The 20,794-nt window shown below is 35.5% G+C and overlaps 1 protein-coding gene across 1 annotated transcript in view; it reads left to right on the top strand.

Moving 5' to 3' along the window:
- LOC113392650 (uncharacterized) overlaps window positions 1-20,794 on the top strand; it is a 37,706-nt gene that overhangs the window by 13,323 nt on the left and 3,589 nt on the right. Inside the window, exons 3-7 of the mRNA XM_026629180.2 lie at window positions 15,887-16,068; window positions 16,723-16,818; window positions 17,558-17,666; window positions 20,070-20,203; window positions 20,494-20,688. Coding sequence (XP_026484965.2) covers window positions 15,887-16,068; window positions 16,723-16,818; window positions 17,558-17,666; window positions 20,070-20,203; window positions 20,494-20,688 — 716 coding nt within the window. The remainder of the gene's footprint in view (window positions 1-15,886; window positions 16,069-16,722; window positions 16,819-17,557; window positions 17,667-20,069; window positions 20,204-20,493; window positions 20,689-20,794) is intronic.

Here is a 20,794-nt window from a genome sequence, read left to right as displayed (position 1 = left end):
CTACATTATTGTTACACTGTAATGATATATCTCATCTCGGGACCACCGTGTTCGCCGGCAGCGAGCAATGTCGTATGGGAAACTTGACACCGAAGTTCAAAAGAACCATGAATGGAATCACGCAAGGCGTATTCATTGTCACAACAACAAAGGTGTCACCTTTACTTATAATTAGATACTTTTAACTCACGAACAGGTTATATAAAATTAATTTCTAAAATATTGAAGACGAGGTTGCTTAAAGTTTAGTTTGCAGATAAGTCTTGAGTGAAGATTACAGGTCCAAACTCGCGAAGCAACACTAAATTTTCATGGGCTAAATTTGTGTTTATGTCATCTCTCGCCGGTGTAGGAGGACATCGTAAGGTAACCTGTATTTCTCAGATACGTCTGTCTCATATATCAAGCCATCTACCAACACGCATTAAAGCAGCGCGGTGGAATAAGCTCCAAAACTTTCTGCTTATTTTGGGAATCCCAGCTATGACACATTTATAGGATATTTATTACTTAACTTAAAATATTGCTGAAGTTATATTTAAAATCTTATTGATGCATGTGATTACATTAAAGCAATTCAACAATTCCTCCCACTGCCTTCCTACATGAAACTCATGCATAACAAACGCACCGATGTAGCGAGTATGATATCTCTAATACGAATTCAATAAAATCGCATAATAATTCATGCAATAATAGACATTGCACGGCCGTCGTATCGTATGGGTTTCGAGAAATGTAGCGCGAGCTCGTTAAATCGCCTGTGCACGTCCGTTAAATGGCTTCATCGTGAAAATTAACATTCGGCCAGCATCACGGCGAGCCGGTCACCCTCCCCCCATACAGCTCACCTCTTAAATAAATATTGGACCATACTCCAGACCTCCGTCGAGGTGTTGCATTCTTAGTACCGGTACGTACACAGTTTTTTACTCATCGACCAAAATGAATGAGAAAGCGACTCTTCAGCGCTGTTTTTACGCGATTTTTAATTAAGGTGAGGTAAGATATTGCGATCGCTTGGGTGTGCTTATGATAGTAGTCATAATATTGAGTATATTTCCTTAACAATAGCTATTTTGACATAATATGTTGATTCGTGTTCTATAACATTAAGTGAACTAGTGAGTCAGGCCTGACATCACTTTTTACACTCAACTTTTATTTCCTATTAGTTAAAAATTAAACTTACAGCCTGTAAACGTCGTCTTGTTACTGCCAAGGTCTCTTGTGCCAGAATTTCATTGATATTAGACGAGATGAATTAAAAACACAAATTAAGCTCATTGAAATTCAGTGATGCTTGTCTGGGTTGGAACCCGTAATAATCGGTTAATATGCACGCGTTCTCACCACTCGGCCAACCATCTCGGTTCTATTTCCTTTTAAGAAGCAATAAGTACAAGTTAGAAAGGTTCAAGGACCGCATGTCATAATAGTATGGTTTAATTTTTTATCCCACATCGTGGCTTTTAAAGACATCTCCGTAGCCTTTATTGCAATTTGCATATCCCTACTTTTTACTTCATCACAAACGTCGCGTTCCAACCAGTTCTGTAATAGTACACGTTACTTTTTTCGAATAATGACTCCACTCGACAATACAACGAAATTATTCTTTAACTGAGTCTCTAATAAGGATACATTTTTTAATTTTAATAAATAATAATAGCGCGATTTGCTACCGAGAAGACTAATTGCTAAGTGAGGTCGGCGATACAGCGTCCGATTAGCTGGAAGATCGTTGCGTGCGTATAAGATCTGCCGACGGGCCCTCGGGCCGACCGCCGCACTGCACGCGAACACGCATTGAAGTTCTCTAGTATTGCAAGTAGCGTTGCCAGATGGTCGGGATTCGTCTGGATTCTCCTAACTCGATGGATCAAGCGATGTGACTCCCGACAAATACAAAATCCTCATTGACATAAAATTGAAGCTTGATTGATATTATGTCAATTTTCTGAATATCTAGGCTACGAATTGATAGACTGGTTGAATCAAACATCAACCCAAAACATGAAATGTAAAATATATATATATTTTATGGCATTGGTTGGTGGAGGAGCATATGGGCCACCTGATGATAAGTCGTCACCACCGCCCTTAGACAAAGGCGCTATAAGAAATATTAACCATTCCTTACATCACCTATGCGCCACCAACCTTGGGAACTAAGATGTTATGTCCCTTGTGCCTGTGATTACACTAGCTCACTCACCCTTCTAACCGGAACACAACCATACAGAGTACTGTTATTTGGCGGTTTTAAATATCTGATGAGTGGGTGGTACCTACCCAGACGGGCTTGCACAGAGCCCTACCACCAAGTAAATAATGTCTCATAATGTATTAATTAAGCTCTTTAATTAACTAATATAAATGTTAAGGCCTATTGTTAGATAATAGTATTATTCTTCTATCCCAGATTTTTAAATTATGTCCTGAAATGTTTTTCTACCGAGCGAAGTGTATGCAATGACGATGTCAAGTCCGAATTAGATGTCGTAAAGTTTCGAAATACATAAAACGTACCTTGCAGTTTTACATTTCACAATCGACGAACTAGGCCGACTTCAAAATCTTATTACCATTTTAGAAAAGGTAACAATTACACAACATTACATTTAGAACAAATGAATGTCAGATATTTTATACGTATTAGTAATAGTTATGTAGTTCAGAAATTTAAGAACGAGACTTCATTTAAGCGTGATATACAACGCTATTAATTTTGAGGCAATTTTCATTTTTTAAATGATTTGTTTTCTTTATAACGTTTTTCTAAAAAAATATCAATAAATAAGGCATTTCATAAAAATATAGATGTTAAATTGTGTTGATATGATAAAATAATTTGTTCATAAATTATAATCTATATAAAATAATAACTACTGAGTTTCCTGTCGTTTCTTCTCGTTAGGTACATTCGGAGCTGATGGTAGCTTAACGTTTAATCATTCTTGTAAAGAAAAAAGTCCACGTAAGAGAGAGTAAGTATGGATAACTATTCCGCTTCTATGGTTTATTTAAATAAAATTAATTATGATTTCATGAACACAACTAATACACGTTCCTGCTCATAATAAGCAGGCTACTAATAAATATGAATAGAGCCTTTGTAACATTCGTCAAACAACGAAACATTACAATTGCTATTAACGGATGAATGGCACCGAGCCAGGTACTAAACACTTGAATAATACATATTTCAATATTAGACGATATATTAACTTCTAAATATAAATAACGATAAAGCTTTAAACATTAGAAACTAATATTGCCTATACCGCGATATCGTAAGGTTGTAATGTATAAACGGAGCTCGTCTAAGGTGCTATCGCACGCGCATCTTGACAGTGATGTCCATAAGGACTTTATTATGCTGTCGCCGTGCACTGCTCGTCGGCCCCCATCTCCTGCGGTGGTCACCATACATTACTTCGCACGTACGCTTTGGAATAACTTACTCCTCATATCTAAACTCCGTATTCGCATGGTTTATGTTCGTTTTATGTTTTATTTGGTTGTGGTTGTATACGAACATGATATAACACGTGGTGTATTATTATTTGATTCAAATATGCCCGGACCCCTTGTAAGAATACGATCGAAACGTGACCTTTATTATGAGCGATGTCCCACGTCCGCGCCTCAAGAACGATGTTATCGAGGAATTTGAGGAAGAGCGGCGCCGTCGGAGCCCTCGTCATCCAAATCGATCATTTCACGCACCCGTCGTGCATAATGAAAGAGCCATTTCCGGCCGATTCGCGGAATTTGATATTTAATATTTCGCACAATCGAATACACGTCGCAAGAGCACGCACGGACGATTCTGTAGTCTGTGAATACCTGCCTATTTAACATTCGTCGCGTGACTTATAGCAATAATAAATTCCTGTGCACTTGCAGTTTCACGTAGTGCCAAGAAACCGTGATCGGCTACCGAATGTTAAATGACCATTGTTTGATAAATCTTCAAACTGATACAATATAATGGTGTACATAAGTCGATTGCGATACCTACTGCAAAACTTATGATCATCAGAGGTTACGATATATCCTGTATTTGTTATGCTAGGCTTATCACCAAAAGTTGATAGGTGAATGGTTCCTGTTTCCGTCTACACTCACCTCATTTAAATACAAAGACATCGATCCAACACCGGTAGCGTTCGCACTACTATTATGGATACACGTCCGCCCAAATCGATGCAGTAGAAAAACCATCGTTAATGCCACCGATACATAAACTACACTCACTTGTTCTTAGAAATCATACAGGATAAATAGACATTCGCTAATCGATTTCTTAACAAAGAAATAGTGACTATTTTAAGTCTATAGTAAATCTATTACAATAAAACTGCCAGCTGTATAGAGTCAAATGACTCATCGGGTAAACCGAAGAAATCTTAGACCTTTGTCTGGTCATAATGATACGAGCGATACTAGGAAGGCCGTTATCAAGTACCTGGATCGAGTTTTACAGATGTATAGCGACCAGTGCGAGCTGACGGGCGTCATGTTCCCAGGCGAGGCAAAGCGCGGCGGCATTCCTTGCCCATACGCAGCCGCGCGAGCCACCTGTCTGTTCCGGGACGCGTCATTACGTACCTCTAGAATACATTCCCTGGACACCAAGACAGCAATCACAAAGTGCTCTCTTCCTCTTGGTAGTTTTTACCGCGTTTCCTGCGCGCTACCGTCGCCGAGGAGCACCGCACTCGCGTTATATGCGTTATATGACTAAGCTACTTACGTAACCCGCCCTTACCTTTTTATGTGAAATAGACACTCTAAATTTCATATAAGGCAGAGCATGTAGCTAGAAAACTTGTAAGACACGTTAAATACACATGTGTTCGAACACCTACGTGAGGGTTAATAGCCTAGTATGTAGGTAACATTTGTAAGATGGCATTATACGATGGCAGCTCGAAAATTAAAATTGATCGGTTATTACAAAAATAATTCACTATATTGAAGTTATTGTTTGTTAAGCGTAGTATTTTAACGATATATTTCACGTTAAAAACGTTCCAGGAACATAAGTTTAAATATGTGCATGACAGATGACGCATCTCTTAAAATCTTATTCATTTCCTAAATATAAAAGCAAATCAGGGCAAGGTAGTCGAATTCAAATGATTACAAGCTTTTCGTTCGCAAATTGTACTGTACTATGTTATGTTCTTAACAAAGTAGTAATGCTTGTTCATCTATAGCAATAATGACTCCGGTTTATTAACAGAGCGCCTGAGGGGCTTCGTAACAGTTTGTTTCGCTGTTTCTAATTTCGCACCGCACATCCCTCATCACGTCCCGCGGTAACTGTAAGAAGTGGCGATACGAGTATTACCGGAGGAACGCCACTAGTGCCGCCACTCGCTCGCTAGCCATATTATTTCTGCGAGGCTGCTATTAATTGAAATGCCAACATGTAGTTCAACATTCTTTGCTCCTATATAATTACTCATGCCGCCTTTGTAACCGGTAACAACTAGGTGCCCATCATTCTTGCAGGAAAAACTTACGTCGTATCTTAATTGTTCGGTCGTTCTCGTAAAAAGAAATATATGGTTGTATAATATGTACATCGTTATATCGGTAGGATTTATTAAATGATTTCGAATATCAACTGGACATAAATTCAAAGAGAGGATTCAATAAATCATGAGTTTATCGCGGATCGCGGTGTATGTGGTGCGACGCGTCGCGTGCTGCTGCTTGTGGATGTCCGTTTATTGACGCGTTGATTTTCTGCTTCGTAACTTCGTTAAGAGCGATGACACCATTGCGAAAGTAGAAACTCTTTCAATGTTTTTTCTTAATATTACGCCATTGAATGTATCGGAAATTCAATTACACAAGTAGGTATTGTGTGTCTTATTGATTTAATGATTGTATCTCGTGCTTCATGAGGTTTCTTGTAAGTCAATTTTCTCATTGAAGTATTTTCTTTGACACAATAGAAAACTATACACTTTTTCCTACACGAATATTATTGCGTATGTCTATACTTGTGTACACGGCGTACTAAAAAGAGTTGAACATTTGAAATTTAGATTGATAGAAACAAACAAAAGTAGGATTTTTTTTACGTAATCTTGGTTGATCGTAGTATGTAAAATAAATTTATTTGCCGTTTTTAATCTTTGAGATAATGATAATACTGTACCAATATATTTTAGGAACACCATTTTAATAATAATCATTTTGAAACTCTACTCGACCGGTTTAATACCACTTTAACTATATATTTTATGGAAAGTAATCAAAATAGAAATGTATTTTATTGTAGTAGGTAGTAACTTTTGTATCATAATTTTTCATGAAATATAAATGTAAAGCTACCAAAGCAACGATTCGGAATTTAGATTATGATGAGAAGAACCGGCAAAGACCTCGACTACTTTCTCTTTTTTCATTCATTGTAAATAAATAAAACTTAATTAATTTTAACCGGCATCATTTTATTCATCGCTGCACTCGCGAATGTTCCGCGACAGATATATAAATAGCAAAGGCATTATATTCTTGTTTTTAGTAAATAACAACGTTGTTTATTTTCCATTTCCCACAAGCACGCAGTTGATAGTACCATTATTGTCGTCGGTGCGTGACGGACAAACATGTGATTATGGAGCAATGTAAGGGCGATGTCGTTTCACCGGCGTGTGACAAGTGAACACAAGAAATGTATATAATTGTGGTCGTTTCAAAGAAACGATCATCATACCGACAACAAAGGGTGCGATGGTTTGTCGGAGTTTCTCGGACGGATGTCAATTTGACAATTACTTGCCTTAATTGGCGATTTTGGTAAAGTCGTCGTCACCGGCCTCTCGAATATTTATTACTAGATAACGTTACACTTAACTATGTAAATGTTTTCAGTCAAAATACAAAAATCTCAGACGACTTTGCGAATGTAACCCGAGAATCTTAACCAATGATTTAAAAACCAATGACTTTTCACGTGGTTTATGTTTTTATAATATTTGCAACGAAGAAAGATGTCGAAAGAAAATCTTCAAGCCGTGGGATAGTGACCAGCAAATATATAATGTATACTACCAACTACAATAAACATACAAAAACTAATTAAACGATGTATCAGCAATGACAAATCACAACAACACCACATTGGTGACTTCGTTCCAGGATTCCAATTACAAGTGATTGCGTATTATGATTACATATTGAATGGCAAGTCATTTAGTTACCATATTTGAATTCTTATTATACCTATTCGAAAAACTTCATATTAAATAATTGCTTCGACAATCTTAAGTAGAAATCAGATTTTTGGTTAGTTGGTATAATGACTAATCATATTCAGCCCAAAATATATCTATGTATTTTTATGATTCTTGGTACAATACATCGACTTTAAAAGTAGTTTTTTTTATCATAAATACGTTTTATTCATCTTTCAAATGTGTAGCGAATGAGAAAGAAAATGATAAAATTATTATCTCTAATACGCTTAATGACCGGGATGAACTAAGTTCATTTAATTTGTATTATAAACCGGATCTATTTAATAATAATAGGTGGCTAACATTAAAGTTGATAACATGAAAAAATATGATGATAGGACATTATTACCCGCTGGTCGTACACATCCGCATCTTTGGTCTAGGGGCTAGTTTATAAAGCTTCAGTTCTCGAGTTCAAAACCCGGGTCGCGTCAAAAAAGGTTATTCGGTTTTTGTGTCATGAAATTCTCAGAAGCTGATTATGAAGAAGACGATGATGAAAAATATACTTGTACTCCCGTGCGTCGGAAAGCAATTAAAGCCGTAATTTCTGCGCCTGAATTATCTCGGGTAGTATTTAATTAACGTACCAAATGATTAAGGGGGTGAGGGAATAGATGTGTTTTTCTCTAGTCACCATTAAAATCGGTTGGCGGTAAAAATAATTGGTCAGGAGGATATTATCTCCTACATACGAGATAGTATAAAAGTTACTTGACCTTGACGCTATATTAGCTTATTAAGTCAAATAATTTGTTTTCTATTTAGTTCTTTTAGTCACAGTTAAGAATATAATTGAAGTTTTGTGATTCCCCTTGTAAGTGCTCGTTTAAAAAATAACCCTGCATTCGGCTTCGCCGTAGTCGGGTAATACAAACCACAATAGCTTGTGGTATGTAGAGTTTTACATGACTGTTTGCAAATCCAACAAATTATAATCATTTAATAAAAGAAAATTCCCCGCCGCGTCTGTCTATCTGAACGTACGTGTAGTTACTTTGTTTGTCTTTCATAATTTGTTATGTAAATTTTATTGTCCAGATAAGAAATGTCTTTAGATGTAATTTTAACACTATTTACCTGTGAATAATAAGAAATACTTTTAAATGTTATGCTTTAAATGATTATATAACTCGTTTTGATTGAGTAAATATGATTTGGAAAACCCTGACGAAAAGTTCACTGTTCGAAGGTCAAGCCACTTGGAAAAGCAAGGGTTCACAAATATTACATTCTATTATTTCTAAAGTTGTTTAATGAAATAGTTGGTATTTCTTCGGAAAGTCACTTGTATGATTTGTTTTTGTTGACTACTTACTTAATTATTAAAAAAAACTGTTACAGCAAAACCGTTTTGAAGAAACAATTGTAACCAGTTTTCCATTCATGTACATCTCAAAAAGGTTTTATGTTTTACTAGGTTTGTCGTTGTTATATCCGTTTTAAATTTGTAGTAGGTTATCCTTGTTTAATTGCCTAGTCGTCAATGCCTAAGTTATATGGTGCAGATTTCAAAGAGCTTAGATTATCAGGGTAGAACCAATTAAAAAATAATGGTTTTAGAATACTGGACTCTAAATTCCAACTACACTAACTACACTACAACATCTTAACTAAAAACTACACTAATCTATACTCCAATCCGATCCTCTGAAAGCACGTTGTTCCTGCGGCCGATTTTTTCCGATCGTGTTACGAGATATGAGATTACGTTAATGAATAGAGATCGCATTTATCAGTGCTTTTGTGCATTAATCTTTCCTGCGCAGTTGGAATAGTCAAGCTTGCGTCATGTCAAATTTCATCAAATTCAATTTGGTGGTTTGGCCGTGAAAGAGTAACAGAGTTACTTTCGCATTTATAATACTAGTATAGGTAGACTTGGAATATTAAATTATTTAAATTTTTTCCAATGAAATATTTAATAAGAGTAAGGAAATTGTTGTCCAAAAGTCGTTTAACATTTTTAGGTAAATAAAGATAATTATGTCGTATCTTAAACGAGTTTTATTACAAATTCGTATCGTCGAACCAACTTGAGATAAGTCTATAATTATTATTTAATGATCATTTTAATTAGTTGAAATCATTAAAAAGTATGATTTTATAGTAAACCAGCGACCCGCCCCGGCTTCTCACGGGTGCAACGCTGCAGTTCAAACGTTTACAGTTTTTCGGTCGTTAGACAATACAAACCGCTATGTCCCTGCGTTTTAAATCTGTAATATCTTAGAAAATATTCATTTAAATTATATGCTGCAAAAAAACCATATTGATCTTTATTAAATGCACAATGTATTTAAGGTACTAATTGGATAAGGATTAATGCTGTATTGCTTAAAATTGCTTCGAAAATAAGCCATTATATCTCATAAAAAGTAAAAGATAAAAAATGGTTATTGTGGGTTTTCCCTAAGAGATAGACATATACTATCACGGACTTTTTTAAAGAACTTTTTAAGGTGTACAATACTGTTGTACATTATTTTGATCTATCTCGTAGGGTTCAGCCAGCGTTTACAATATAAGCGCAAAAATGTGTTTATTTACGACATCACTTCAGAAACCTCTAAAATTATCAGTGTTTCTCTATTATATTGTGCATGTATTATGCATATAAACCTCTTGAATCAATCTATCTATTAAAAAAAACCGCTTCAAATTCCGTTGTGTAATTTTAAAGATCTAAGCATACATAGGGACAGATAGTGGTAGGCGACTTTGTTTTATACTATGTAATGATGTCTATATACTTAATGTCACAATCCCTTTTGTCTCTGCTTACCTTTTAAGTATATTATTATCAAATAAAATAATATTTTTCAAATAATTTCTTATTTATATTTTACTAGCTGAACCTGTGGCTTTACTCGCACACGAAACGTCAACCCCCATTTTACAATAGACGATTGAATTAAATGTGGTAGCCCTATATCTTGCCTCTGGACTCCAAATTATCTCCACAGCGTATTTCAACTAAATGGGTTCAGCGGTTTAAGCTTGAAGCGGTAAAAGGGTTACTTTCGCAATTATAATATTAGCATAGATTTCAAGTTCTCTTAAATGTTAATATTGTCTTTAGTGAGCTGTTCTCATATTCAGATATCATTTCTTACAATAGTAACTAAAGTTTATTTGCTCTTTTTAAATTTAATTATCGTGACGTGAAGATTTTAAAAATTAATATTTATGTTCCATTGCTGGGCAAATACTAAAAAGCTGATCTCAGACGCTGCTTCAGCACATTAGTATATATATTAGGATATACATGTGATAATTTCATCCAATACACAGTTGTTACCTCGTGATTTTTTAAATTATTATCGAGCAGGAGAGATACTATTTATGACTCGAGTCGGTGAAAACTCAATAGTGCTTCGATTGAGATTCACGTGTTCAAGCGTTTGGCCAAATCAGATGTTTTTCAAACATCATAATGAAACGTTAAGTAGAACAGGCGCGTATCTATTTTACCATAAATTCCAAATATTTAAATTTGTTAACGATCTAAGTATGTGTGAGGAATATTATTTATCAGTACTTAGCGTCAGCCCCATCATTCTTCATCTCAATGCTATTGCCAGTGTACATTCTTTTGAAACCTCACTCATGGCTACCTGGTGGAATAACCGTTTGAAATATAAGATGGGATAAAACAAAAGCTCTCTTGTTTATGTGTGTGTATAAATACACACACAGGTTATATATGTGTTCGTTTTATTTGTACGTATCCATTGTGCGGTGTTGGATGCACGAATGATTTGTGGCTGGATCCTGACTGCAATCCGACACTCGGGTCAAAGACCGGTTCGCCTTTCGGAAATATTCGCGAGATGCATGGCCGGACGAGACGCAATGACCTCATCTCAGAGATTTTTTTTAATTTTATTTCGTTTTCGTATCATTCATTTTATGTAAGAAAACAGATTTTTTTTTGGTTTTGAAGGATGTGGAGGGATTTCTTTTTATCACACGAATGCGTCGCTAGGATAGTTATTCAAAACTGGTTTCTGCTTACGGGTTTGCCTGAGTTTAAGGGGAGAGGGGCCCTATGTCCTCTTTTGTATTGAATAGTTAAGAATTGAAACGTAACAAACAAACGCATTTTCCCAATAATAATATTAGTCAGAATTGCAAGCATAGAATTTCCTGTCTAACTGTATTTGAAATGTAAATAATGTTCTAAGAGTGCGTACGACAATGTCGACAATAGGCCAAGGGGTCAGGGCGACCTTAAGAGTTGCCAGCAAGCCCTTCTACCGTTAAACTATTATTATAGGTACTATTGACATTTAAATGTTCAAAAAGGTTCTTTCTATTTCATACCTAAAGATTTAACTATTTAAATAAAAAAATATTATTAATAATATTTGTTAGACTTGTTCTTTTGTTGTAATTTAAAAAAAAACAGAATGTTTTAAGTATAGACCATCCAATAATAATAATATAATTAAGGTACTAATTTACTCCGTTTCACAGATTATACTCCTTTTCCCACAAAATATCACAAAAAAAAAATCATACACTGACAGACTAATTTCAAAATAATTGCCCTCGAGTTACCGGAGACGTCTCACGTCATGAACATTCGCACCGAGATACAAAAAACATCGGAGCGGAGCCTACAAAGTGCACCGCACTCCGTCTGCATTCGACTTTTTATTCTTTTTCCCCTTTACTCTGTTACAATGTTATGGATTTCCGTTGGCAAAACCGCGTGCGTGCAACACAACTCGTTTCAATAATTTTTCTTCGAATCTTCGCTCTTGCGGAAAAATAATTGCCAGTGAGTGACACACAGTTGAATGGTTACGTATTACTTTACAATATTATTCGTATTTTGTATGATAATATAATTATACAATAAGTTCTTTACACATTTGGAATCAAGTCCATCAATTATAATTGAATTTTGTTGTGTTTTATATGAACGATGCATGAGTCATTGTCATAAAAGATATAAATATTGGCAACGTTCTCCCAGGGACCGAGTTCTGTAAACATACGCACACTTTTAAATACTTTTTCTGAGAAGCACATTGTAAAGTAAACTATGTACGTGTTTTGCGTAATGGGAGCAAGCAATATGTGGAACGATTTGAAAGTTCCATCAGCTTTAAATGTTCCAAGATAATGTTTCACGGTACAGTTATACACGCAAGTTATCTTTGCGAACAAGCGGATATTACCGGTGAATCTACCTAATGGATATACACCAGGCTGCGCTCCGGCGCCGATTCTCGGAAACGATCCCCACGCGGCCTTGCGATGAAACATCGAACAAATGTTTGTTTTACTTTCAAACGATTCAAAAACGGCTACCGCAAAATTTTACTGTTCGCGGGAATCGTTGGTTCTTGTGACGTTTTGTTTGTGCGAGCTTCGTTCCCTGAACACTTTACAGCTGGTATGACTCTATCGGAATTATGGGAATCTAAATATTTAGCCTTCGCCGTTTCTTAGAGGTACTCGCTCTCGCTCACGGTGAGATTTAACGTCGCCTGAATGTCATTTGAAGCCTTAGAGAATAACGATTTCCCCGCTTGCGAGAGTTTAATAATGTAATCCCCATTTCTCGGAATAGCTGACAATCGGCAGCTGCAAATGCATTGCGCCACCGGCTGCGACGCGCGACGCAACCCACCGGGCGCTTCCCGCCATCGTCGTCGGTCCGCGACCGCCCGGAATGACAGTCCACTTGGCTTCCTAATTGTTATCTAGTGTCACTGAATCTGATCTTTTTTCTTATCGAACGCCATTGCGAATAATAAGAACGCACAATATATCACACATCGTGAACGTTTGTTATGAACATTTTTATGCGTTATCTCTACGATCTTTATCTGAATTAATGTAAATTGTTTATACACAGAATACAAATGACGTGATTCTGTGATAGCATCTGTATCTATATTATGATACGTCTATTGAATAGACTGTTTAAATTTATAAAATTCAAGGAATCTGTTTCAGCACTTACCTTCTAGGCTCGACGGGTGTAAGATAAACGGATGAAATTAGAAGCACATTATACATATGTCATCATCCGCATGTGTTTTCGTTTGTTATATAAATGCTCCCACGATTTCGATTCTTATTGCGTGCGCGCCGCCTAGCAACCTTCTCGTTCAGGGATGACGTATATTGGCAAAAAGTTGGACAAATGACTCACTATAAAAGGTAGACTTTTGATTACGTGTGTTGCGTAAATTACTTAATGTATACAAGTTTCAAATATTAATTATTCGCGACAAATATGGCTACCGTGATTATATGAGCTCGTTAACTGACAGTATTTCTATGATGAAATAATTAATAACGAAATCATAAATTAATTTATTAACTACTAGTTTTTTAGTTAATGATAAGTTATCGTAAAAATAAAAACAGTAACTACATTTTTTTTGCGTTAATAACTACCGTATGTATTTTTTTTTGTTTGTCAATTAACAAAAAAAAAAAACATTTACTTTCTGTAAATACTGATCGTTGGTGATTTGTTTCATGAGAACATGACCATTGCATTGAATATTCACGTATATCAATAGTAAGGTAAGGGCTTTAATTGTGCCACTCCCAGTAGAGTGAAGTGAGGAGTTTATTCCATTACGCTGATCCAATGCGACTGGTAGATACACATGTGGCAGAATTTCATTGAACTTTAATACGATGTTTTCCTTCACTACCTAACGAGACGAATTATTAAAACAAATTAAGCACGTGAAAATTTAATGGTCCTGGACAAGGTTTGTACCCGCAAACATCGGTTAAGATGCACACGTTTTTACCATTGCACCATTTCGAAGTAGTTTTATTACGTATTTTTATAGATAAAAATTTGTTTTCGACACAGTTTTCATCATACAAAAAAACTCACATGCACTTCTAATTTGCCAATTTATATAATAATATATTGTCATAATAAACTGTTTTTATATAACAGCCATATACATTTAATTAATTTGATACATTATGTATACATTTATTGTATATCAACTATATACATAAGTATTCCATTCGATTAGTAAAAGGATAACCGAAATTCTTGCCGGTTTCTCACTAATTCACCAAATCGTTGATAGCACTGGATGAATTAAATTTAATTTAGATAATCATGTTCATTGATAAATTGACAGTACATGTAGTAAGATATTATTAGTAAGATATGGCTAAAATATTTATTAATGTTATAAAAAAATTAGCGATTTGACCCGACTTCGCACGGGTGCAATTTGTACGGTACTGGTGTACCTCTACACTACTGGTGTATCACATGGGAATAATATTTTTTTTTTTAGAATTAGACACTTGGTTCCAAGGAACGTTCTACCAAAAAATGTTTAATTACATTTGATATTCAGTTCTTCTTGGATTCCTTTGATTTCGCAACGAAGATAAAAACTTGACAAAAAAAAATCTAGTTACAATTTTATATATGTACATAGATAAATGGTACCTAATTACACAGTAATTATATTTTTTACATGTTAAAATTATGATATGCGGAGTGAACCGATTTTATCTTAATTTCAATTTCAATAAGATTGAAAATATTACGAAATATCGTTATCGTTACAAATATTGTACAAAAAAAGTACACTCAAATTATATATAAGATACTAGCGGAACCTGCGGCTTTACCTGCGCGAAATTTATAAAACTAAAGCACACAAACCTTCAACCCCATTCCTCTCGACGAAAAAACTAGCCTATGTCTTTCCACGGAGTCAAATTATCTCCATACCAAATTTCACCTCAATCAATTCAGCGTTTTAAGCGTGAAGACGTAACGGACAGAGCTACTTTCGCATTTATTATAAAAAGTACCTACTTGCCTGTTTCACTATATCTTATACCTACTTTATTATATTATATATAGTTCGAGATAAATTGTTCGCTCGATATGAAAAACAAAAGAAAAACGATTATAAATATTTATATTTCTTATTTAAATCGTGTGTAATCAAAAACAGACATAATATTGTTGAGTGTAACGTTCTTTGATTTGTTGAATTGAGACGCAATGATTGACAATATCAATTTAAAAACTATGTATCCAATATTTGTCGTACATTCAGATTCTCGTCTATCAATACGATATCCACATATGTGTTCTCCGCGATTTCGGTGTATCTTGATGTCGTCTAGATATACGTTATTTATGATATGTCTGCATAATTTTATTCCAACTACAATCAAAAAAAAAAATGCATATTAGAATTGCACCGTAATGTTGAAACAATTTGTAGTAGGCCTTTGTCTTTTTTTTTAGGCTTAGATCTTTTAAACTAGGCTACGGTTTTAATGCAATGTTCATAAATAGAGGGATTTACGGGGAAGGTTTATATGTATAATACGCGCATATCGGGACGGGTGCCTGGTTACATATAATATTAAAACTAGCATAATTATTCGATTGAGATTATAGACGGTCAAAACTAATGTCCAGACCATTATCGTTCCGGACAACAAGTCAGATTAGTCGCGGTCGAACATTGTTATGTTTCGGAACACTTTTACATATCAAATATTATGATTTATTGTTGATAAGAGATTCATTTTTAATTGCCTTTACTTTAGTGTGAAATATCACCATTAATTAATCTCTTTCGTTTGTCCAGGTTCAAAGATGGCGTAGCTTATCCTTGGTCTGCGGGTGTGTCCAACCTAATCCTGTATCCCGAAGCGGCGAATCAGACGCTCTACACGAGGCGCGCCGCCCGCGCTGACTCCGGAAACTATACCTGCCGACTCAGCAACGAGACGCACAGCGAGACGCATACAGTCAGATTAGATATATTAGGTGAGTTTTGAAAGTAACAGTCTGTAACAGTCCCACGGTTGGGCAAATGCTTTCTATCTTGTTAAAAGTTGGAAAAGGTTTTTGAGCTTGAGCTTAGTCTATAACGCTACTCCAAAGCGGTACGGGTGGTGATTCATAATTTATTTTAACAAATACAGATTATCTCAAGCTGTTTTGATTTTAAGTGAGCGATTATATTACAGCCGATAAGTATTCCATAGCTACGAAAGGTTTTCTTCTCCTCTTAAGGATTGGAGTCGCTAACACGCTGATGCATACACGACGTACACGATTGGTGTATGCACATGCGCTGGAATTTTGTCAGGTTACATCACGATATGATTATAAAGTCAAATTAAGCACACGATGACTCAGTGATCTTAGTCTGATTTCGATGATTTGGTTCATCGTAATTTGTCTGAAAAGTACGACGTTTAAGTATTTAGAAAGTATATTGCTTCGAGCCTTTCTCAGCGTTACATTGAGATCTAAATATAGGAAAGTTATATTTTTACGCTTTCACCCGAACGAGAATATATAAATATTGTCTATATTTAATAAAGATTCTTATCGTAAATAATTTTTCGTTATTACTAATAAAAGTATGAAATATAAATGACCGCTTGAAACGTTTTAACGAACGTGTTTTCACAGAAAAACCAACGGATGCGCCGAAAACAATGTTCATTTCGAAGGACCAGTGGGCGGAAGAAGGGATCGAACTTCGGCTGTTCTGCGAAGCGTTGATTGGTAAGTTTTCACTTTTACAATTACCGAAATAAAATATTAGCAACACATCTCTGACCCTTTATAATTGACACTCGTCCGCTCACGAATGTTGCCAACGGTTTTCGTAGAAATTAGCCGGCTGTATTTTTAGCAGCTACTCATTACGTTACCAATTAAAGTGACGAAATATACTCCGTGGGCGTGTATTGTTATTTTATCTAATATATGTAATTATTTTATTGTATTTGAGCTCTCATTTAATTCTAAAATATTTGGGGTCCAGCGGCGTAGCGATACCAGTGTAACCAATGCGGACACATTGGGTCCGATTCAAGCAGGTCCCAGCGAGGCACAAATGATTTTTTATTACAAAACTTTTAAAGGATTTTCATAAATACTTAAAAGTTTTTTACGAGGACAACTAACGTGTATAGTATAGAAGTCCTAGAGTAGTTCTTTGAGTTCAGTCGTTCAGCGGTCCATTTTCGTCTTCAAAATAAGTAAAGGATACTACCATTTATGTTGTTAGCTTGTTACACCACTGTTATAAAAAATAACTTAATAAATGGCTCTTCGCCGCGTCTTTACACTTGATCTCTCCCGTGTTCTATTGTCCGTGAACTGCGAATAACATCCCGTTCGATATTCATCTTTTTTTACTGATTGTAAAAAAATAATATTCGCATGCGTTTTCAGAGTCAACATGATTATTTTTTTATATTATTGTCTCAGTTTTTCTCAATGATACATTTAATTATAGGTCGATCGTACTTGGCGGATGCTAGAAGCGACCTTCGTTGGTGGAAGGTGTGGCCAAATGGCACTGATGGTGAACTTTTAGTAACACAGAACGAGACCAAAACCACGAGGTACGTATCAAATTTGAACCGCTAAGATGTTTATTTATTCATATACAATAACTTATATTTTATGATTGGGATATCGTCATCATTCACTTGTCCTCATCTCATGTTCGGGTTTACGTTAAGACTCCTTAGAAATGTCTTAGTTGTTCAGTTGGTTTCGCGCCGCCATAATGGTCCTACCCCATTAGATCAGCATGGTGGAATAAGCTCCAAAACTTCGCCTCAAGAAAAAAGCCCCACTTTTTCTTGTTCACGCTAAAACCTCCTTTGACAAAATTTAGGTGCATTTCCTGGCTATTACTTTACTATGTTAACTCGTTGAGTACTCGATTAATAGATGCGATTTAAAAAAAAACTTCAGTTGAATAGGTTACACTATACCTCTAGAAACCCGGCCTTACGATAAATACGTATGTATATATAACATACAATGAGAACGTATGTAATGTTCATAGTTCAGGAAAAACTCAATTTAAATATATTCCGTGTAATTTTTGATCGTCTGAAAATACAGCGGAAATATGTGCACGTAATGTCATCTCCGTTAAGTGGATTACGGCTTGCATCCATTAGCAAAATTACTTAATTCAGTTCTGGAAACTCAGAATTAGATTTTCCGCGTATTAGAGACACATAGCGAATGATGGCTAATTTTAATATAACGCGAATTATTATAGTTATGTTTCATTTTCGTATGAAATAAATGTAATTAAATCTCATGTCTGAGTAATATAAAAACGTAATATTTAATCAGTTTTGAGGTTGAAATTCGAAGTGAAACCGGACGTATGTATTTGTAAATTCATAAAAATTATTCATTTGAAGCAAATTCGATCTGTGATTTGAAATAAGAAGTAATTAAAGTTATTTAATAATATACGGACAGTTTTTTACAATTATTCGGTCATAATAACGGATACAGAAAATCGTTTTTTTTGTTTATATAATTACTAAGATATTTTAATTTTAATTGAGATAAAGTTTGGTACCAATAGATTGCTGATTATCATATCGAATATAAATATGTATATTAATTTAATTACATACATAAAAATAAAACATTGCGTTGATTAAGGATATTTAAGTTTTAATTGTTACGTAACTGACGTTTCGAATATGACTTTCCGCAACGATTGGAATAAACGGGAATGTGTATAAGTGTGAATTATAAAGTGGCTAAGTAATATTATGTTAATCTAGTTGTCGTCCGCGGCTTTACTCCCGTTTTACAAGTATTAGACTTAGAAAGCCTTATGTCCTTCCTTGGAGTTCAACCTTCCTCCATACCAAAATTTAATCGAAGTTCACTGGTTTGGTCGTGAAAGAGCAACAAACAGACAGATAGAGTTACTTTCGCATTTATTATATCATTATAGATAATTATACAACGCAGCAATACTTAGTATCTTTGTGACGAAATACGTTCTCATTATTAGTATGTTCGTGATCAAATTTTCATATGGCGCTAATAACTGTGATCAGTTGTTAAGACTTACCATCGGGTGGCCCATTTGCCCGTCCGCTAATCTATGTCATAAATATATATACTTACACAGAACATTACATTGGTCTTTTAATATTTTTAAAGTCATTTATAGCAATAAATACTCTTCAAAAATATACATATTGAATTATTTTTTTTATCCGTTTTATTTACATACATTTTTATTGTTTATTTATTTACATTTACAAAATACGACAAATTATATTATTCTATAAAAAAATACGGGTGAAAAAAGCCCGGCGTTCGAATTGGTTCATTTCTACACAGGATTTCCTAAATGGAATGATTAATTAATTGATTAGTATTAGTAGAATTTATATTACGAAAGTGATAGCTTACAAAAAAACGGTACAAGTAAACTCGTATAAGGCTATTTAAATAATATTTAATATAATTAGTGCCGAGTGATGAGAATTTTACATCTTAACCGATGATTGCGGGTTCAAACCCAGGCAAGCACCACAAAATTTTCATGTGTTTAATTTGTGTTTATAATTCATCTCGTGCTCGGCGGTGAAGGAAAACATCGTGATGAAACCTGCACGTGTCTAATTTCAATGAATTTCTGCCACGTGTGTATCCACTAACCGCATTGGAGGATAGAGGTGGTGGAGGATGCTCCTACCCTTCTCAAAAAAAGGGAGAGGGGGTCTTATCCCAGCAGTGGGAAATTTACAGGCTGTTACTAATATATATTTATACTATTATATTTATATTTTATAGATTTACATATAATAAAAAAATACAGTTTATTTTTGTTTCGAATATCAAATCAATGAAGACAAAAAGAGAAAAATAAATATTTAACTAAACGTAAAGTTATAAATTAATGCAACGTTTATAAAGATCGCGGTTATCATACGACATAGATGTTTAAAATTAAAGAGTTATTAATATTTCAGAGAGGACGTGAAAGAAATAATCGGTTCCTACCTCAGCATAAAGCGGGTGTCTGCGCAGGACTACGGCACGTACGTGTGCGTTGTGCACAGCAACGAGGTCGTCTCCAGAAACTACGTCACCGTGCATTACAAACGTAAGGGAATTATTAATAGAACTATTTTGTGTTCCTTTCAGATTATAGATACTTTTTATGTTGTTGGTCCCAATTTGGGCTTATTAATTTGAATAGTTCTAATTATTTGTCGCTCTAGATCGGGTCTTCTCTAGCCAGTCAGATTCCAAGATACTGTTGCTTTCGACGTCTAGTAGCCATAATATGAATGTTTTTCATTTTATCGGTTTTTGGTTGTACTTTTAAGTATATATTTAATAAACACTATTTTTTCTTTAATGGTAAATATTGGCTTTTCTGTGCGCATGCAGATAGCGGGGCGGCGGGCGAGGCGTCGTGGTGCGGCGGCGCGGAGGTCCCGTGGCGCGCGCTGGCGCTGGGCGGCGCGGCGGGCGCGCTGCTGCTGCTGTCCGTGCTGGCCTGTCACCGCCGCTGCACGCCGCGCCTGCTGCTGGCCGCGCGACACGCCCGCGCGCGCGCCGCCACCGCCGCGCACCGCGCCAGAGGTACCACACACCACCACAATGCACCGACAACACATGCACTTGCTGCGTAGTTTGCTAACTATAGGAGCTAAAGCGTACCCTCTGAGAGATAGATCCAAGTATACGA

This window comes from Vanessa tameamea, chromosome 5 (assembly GCF_037043105.1).
Source record: "Vanessa tameamea isolate UH-Manoa-2023 chromosome 5, ilVanTame1 primary haplotype, whole genome shotgun sequence".
Taxonomy (NCBI): domain Eukaryota; kingdom Metazoa; phylum Arthropoda; class Insecta; order Lepidoptera; family Nymphalidae; genus Vanessa; species Vanessa tameamea.
Note: the sequence above shows the minus strand (reverse complement) of the source record. Positions and strands in the feature narration are given on the sequence as shown.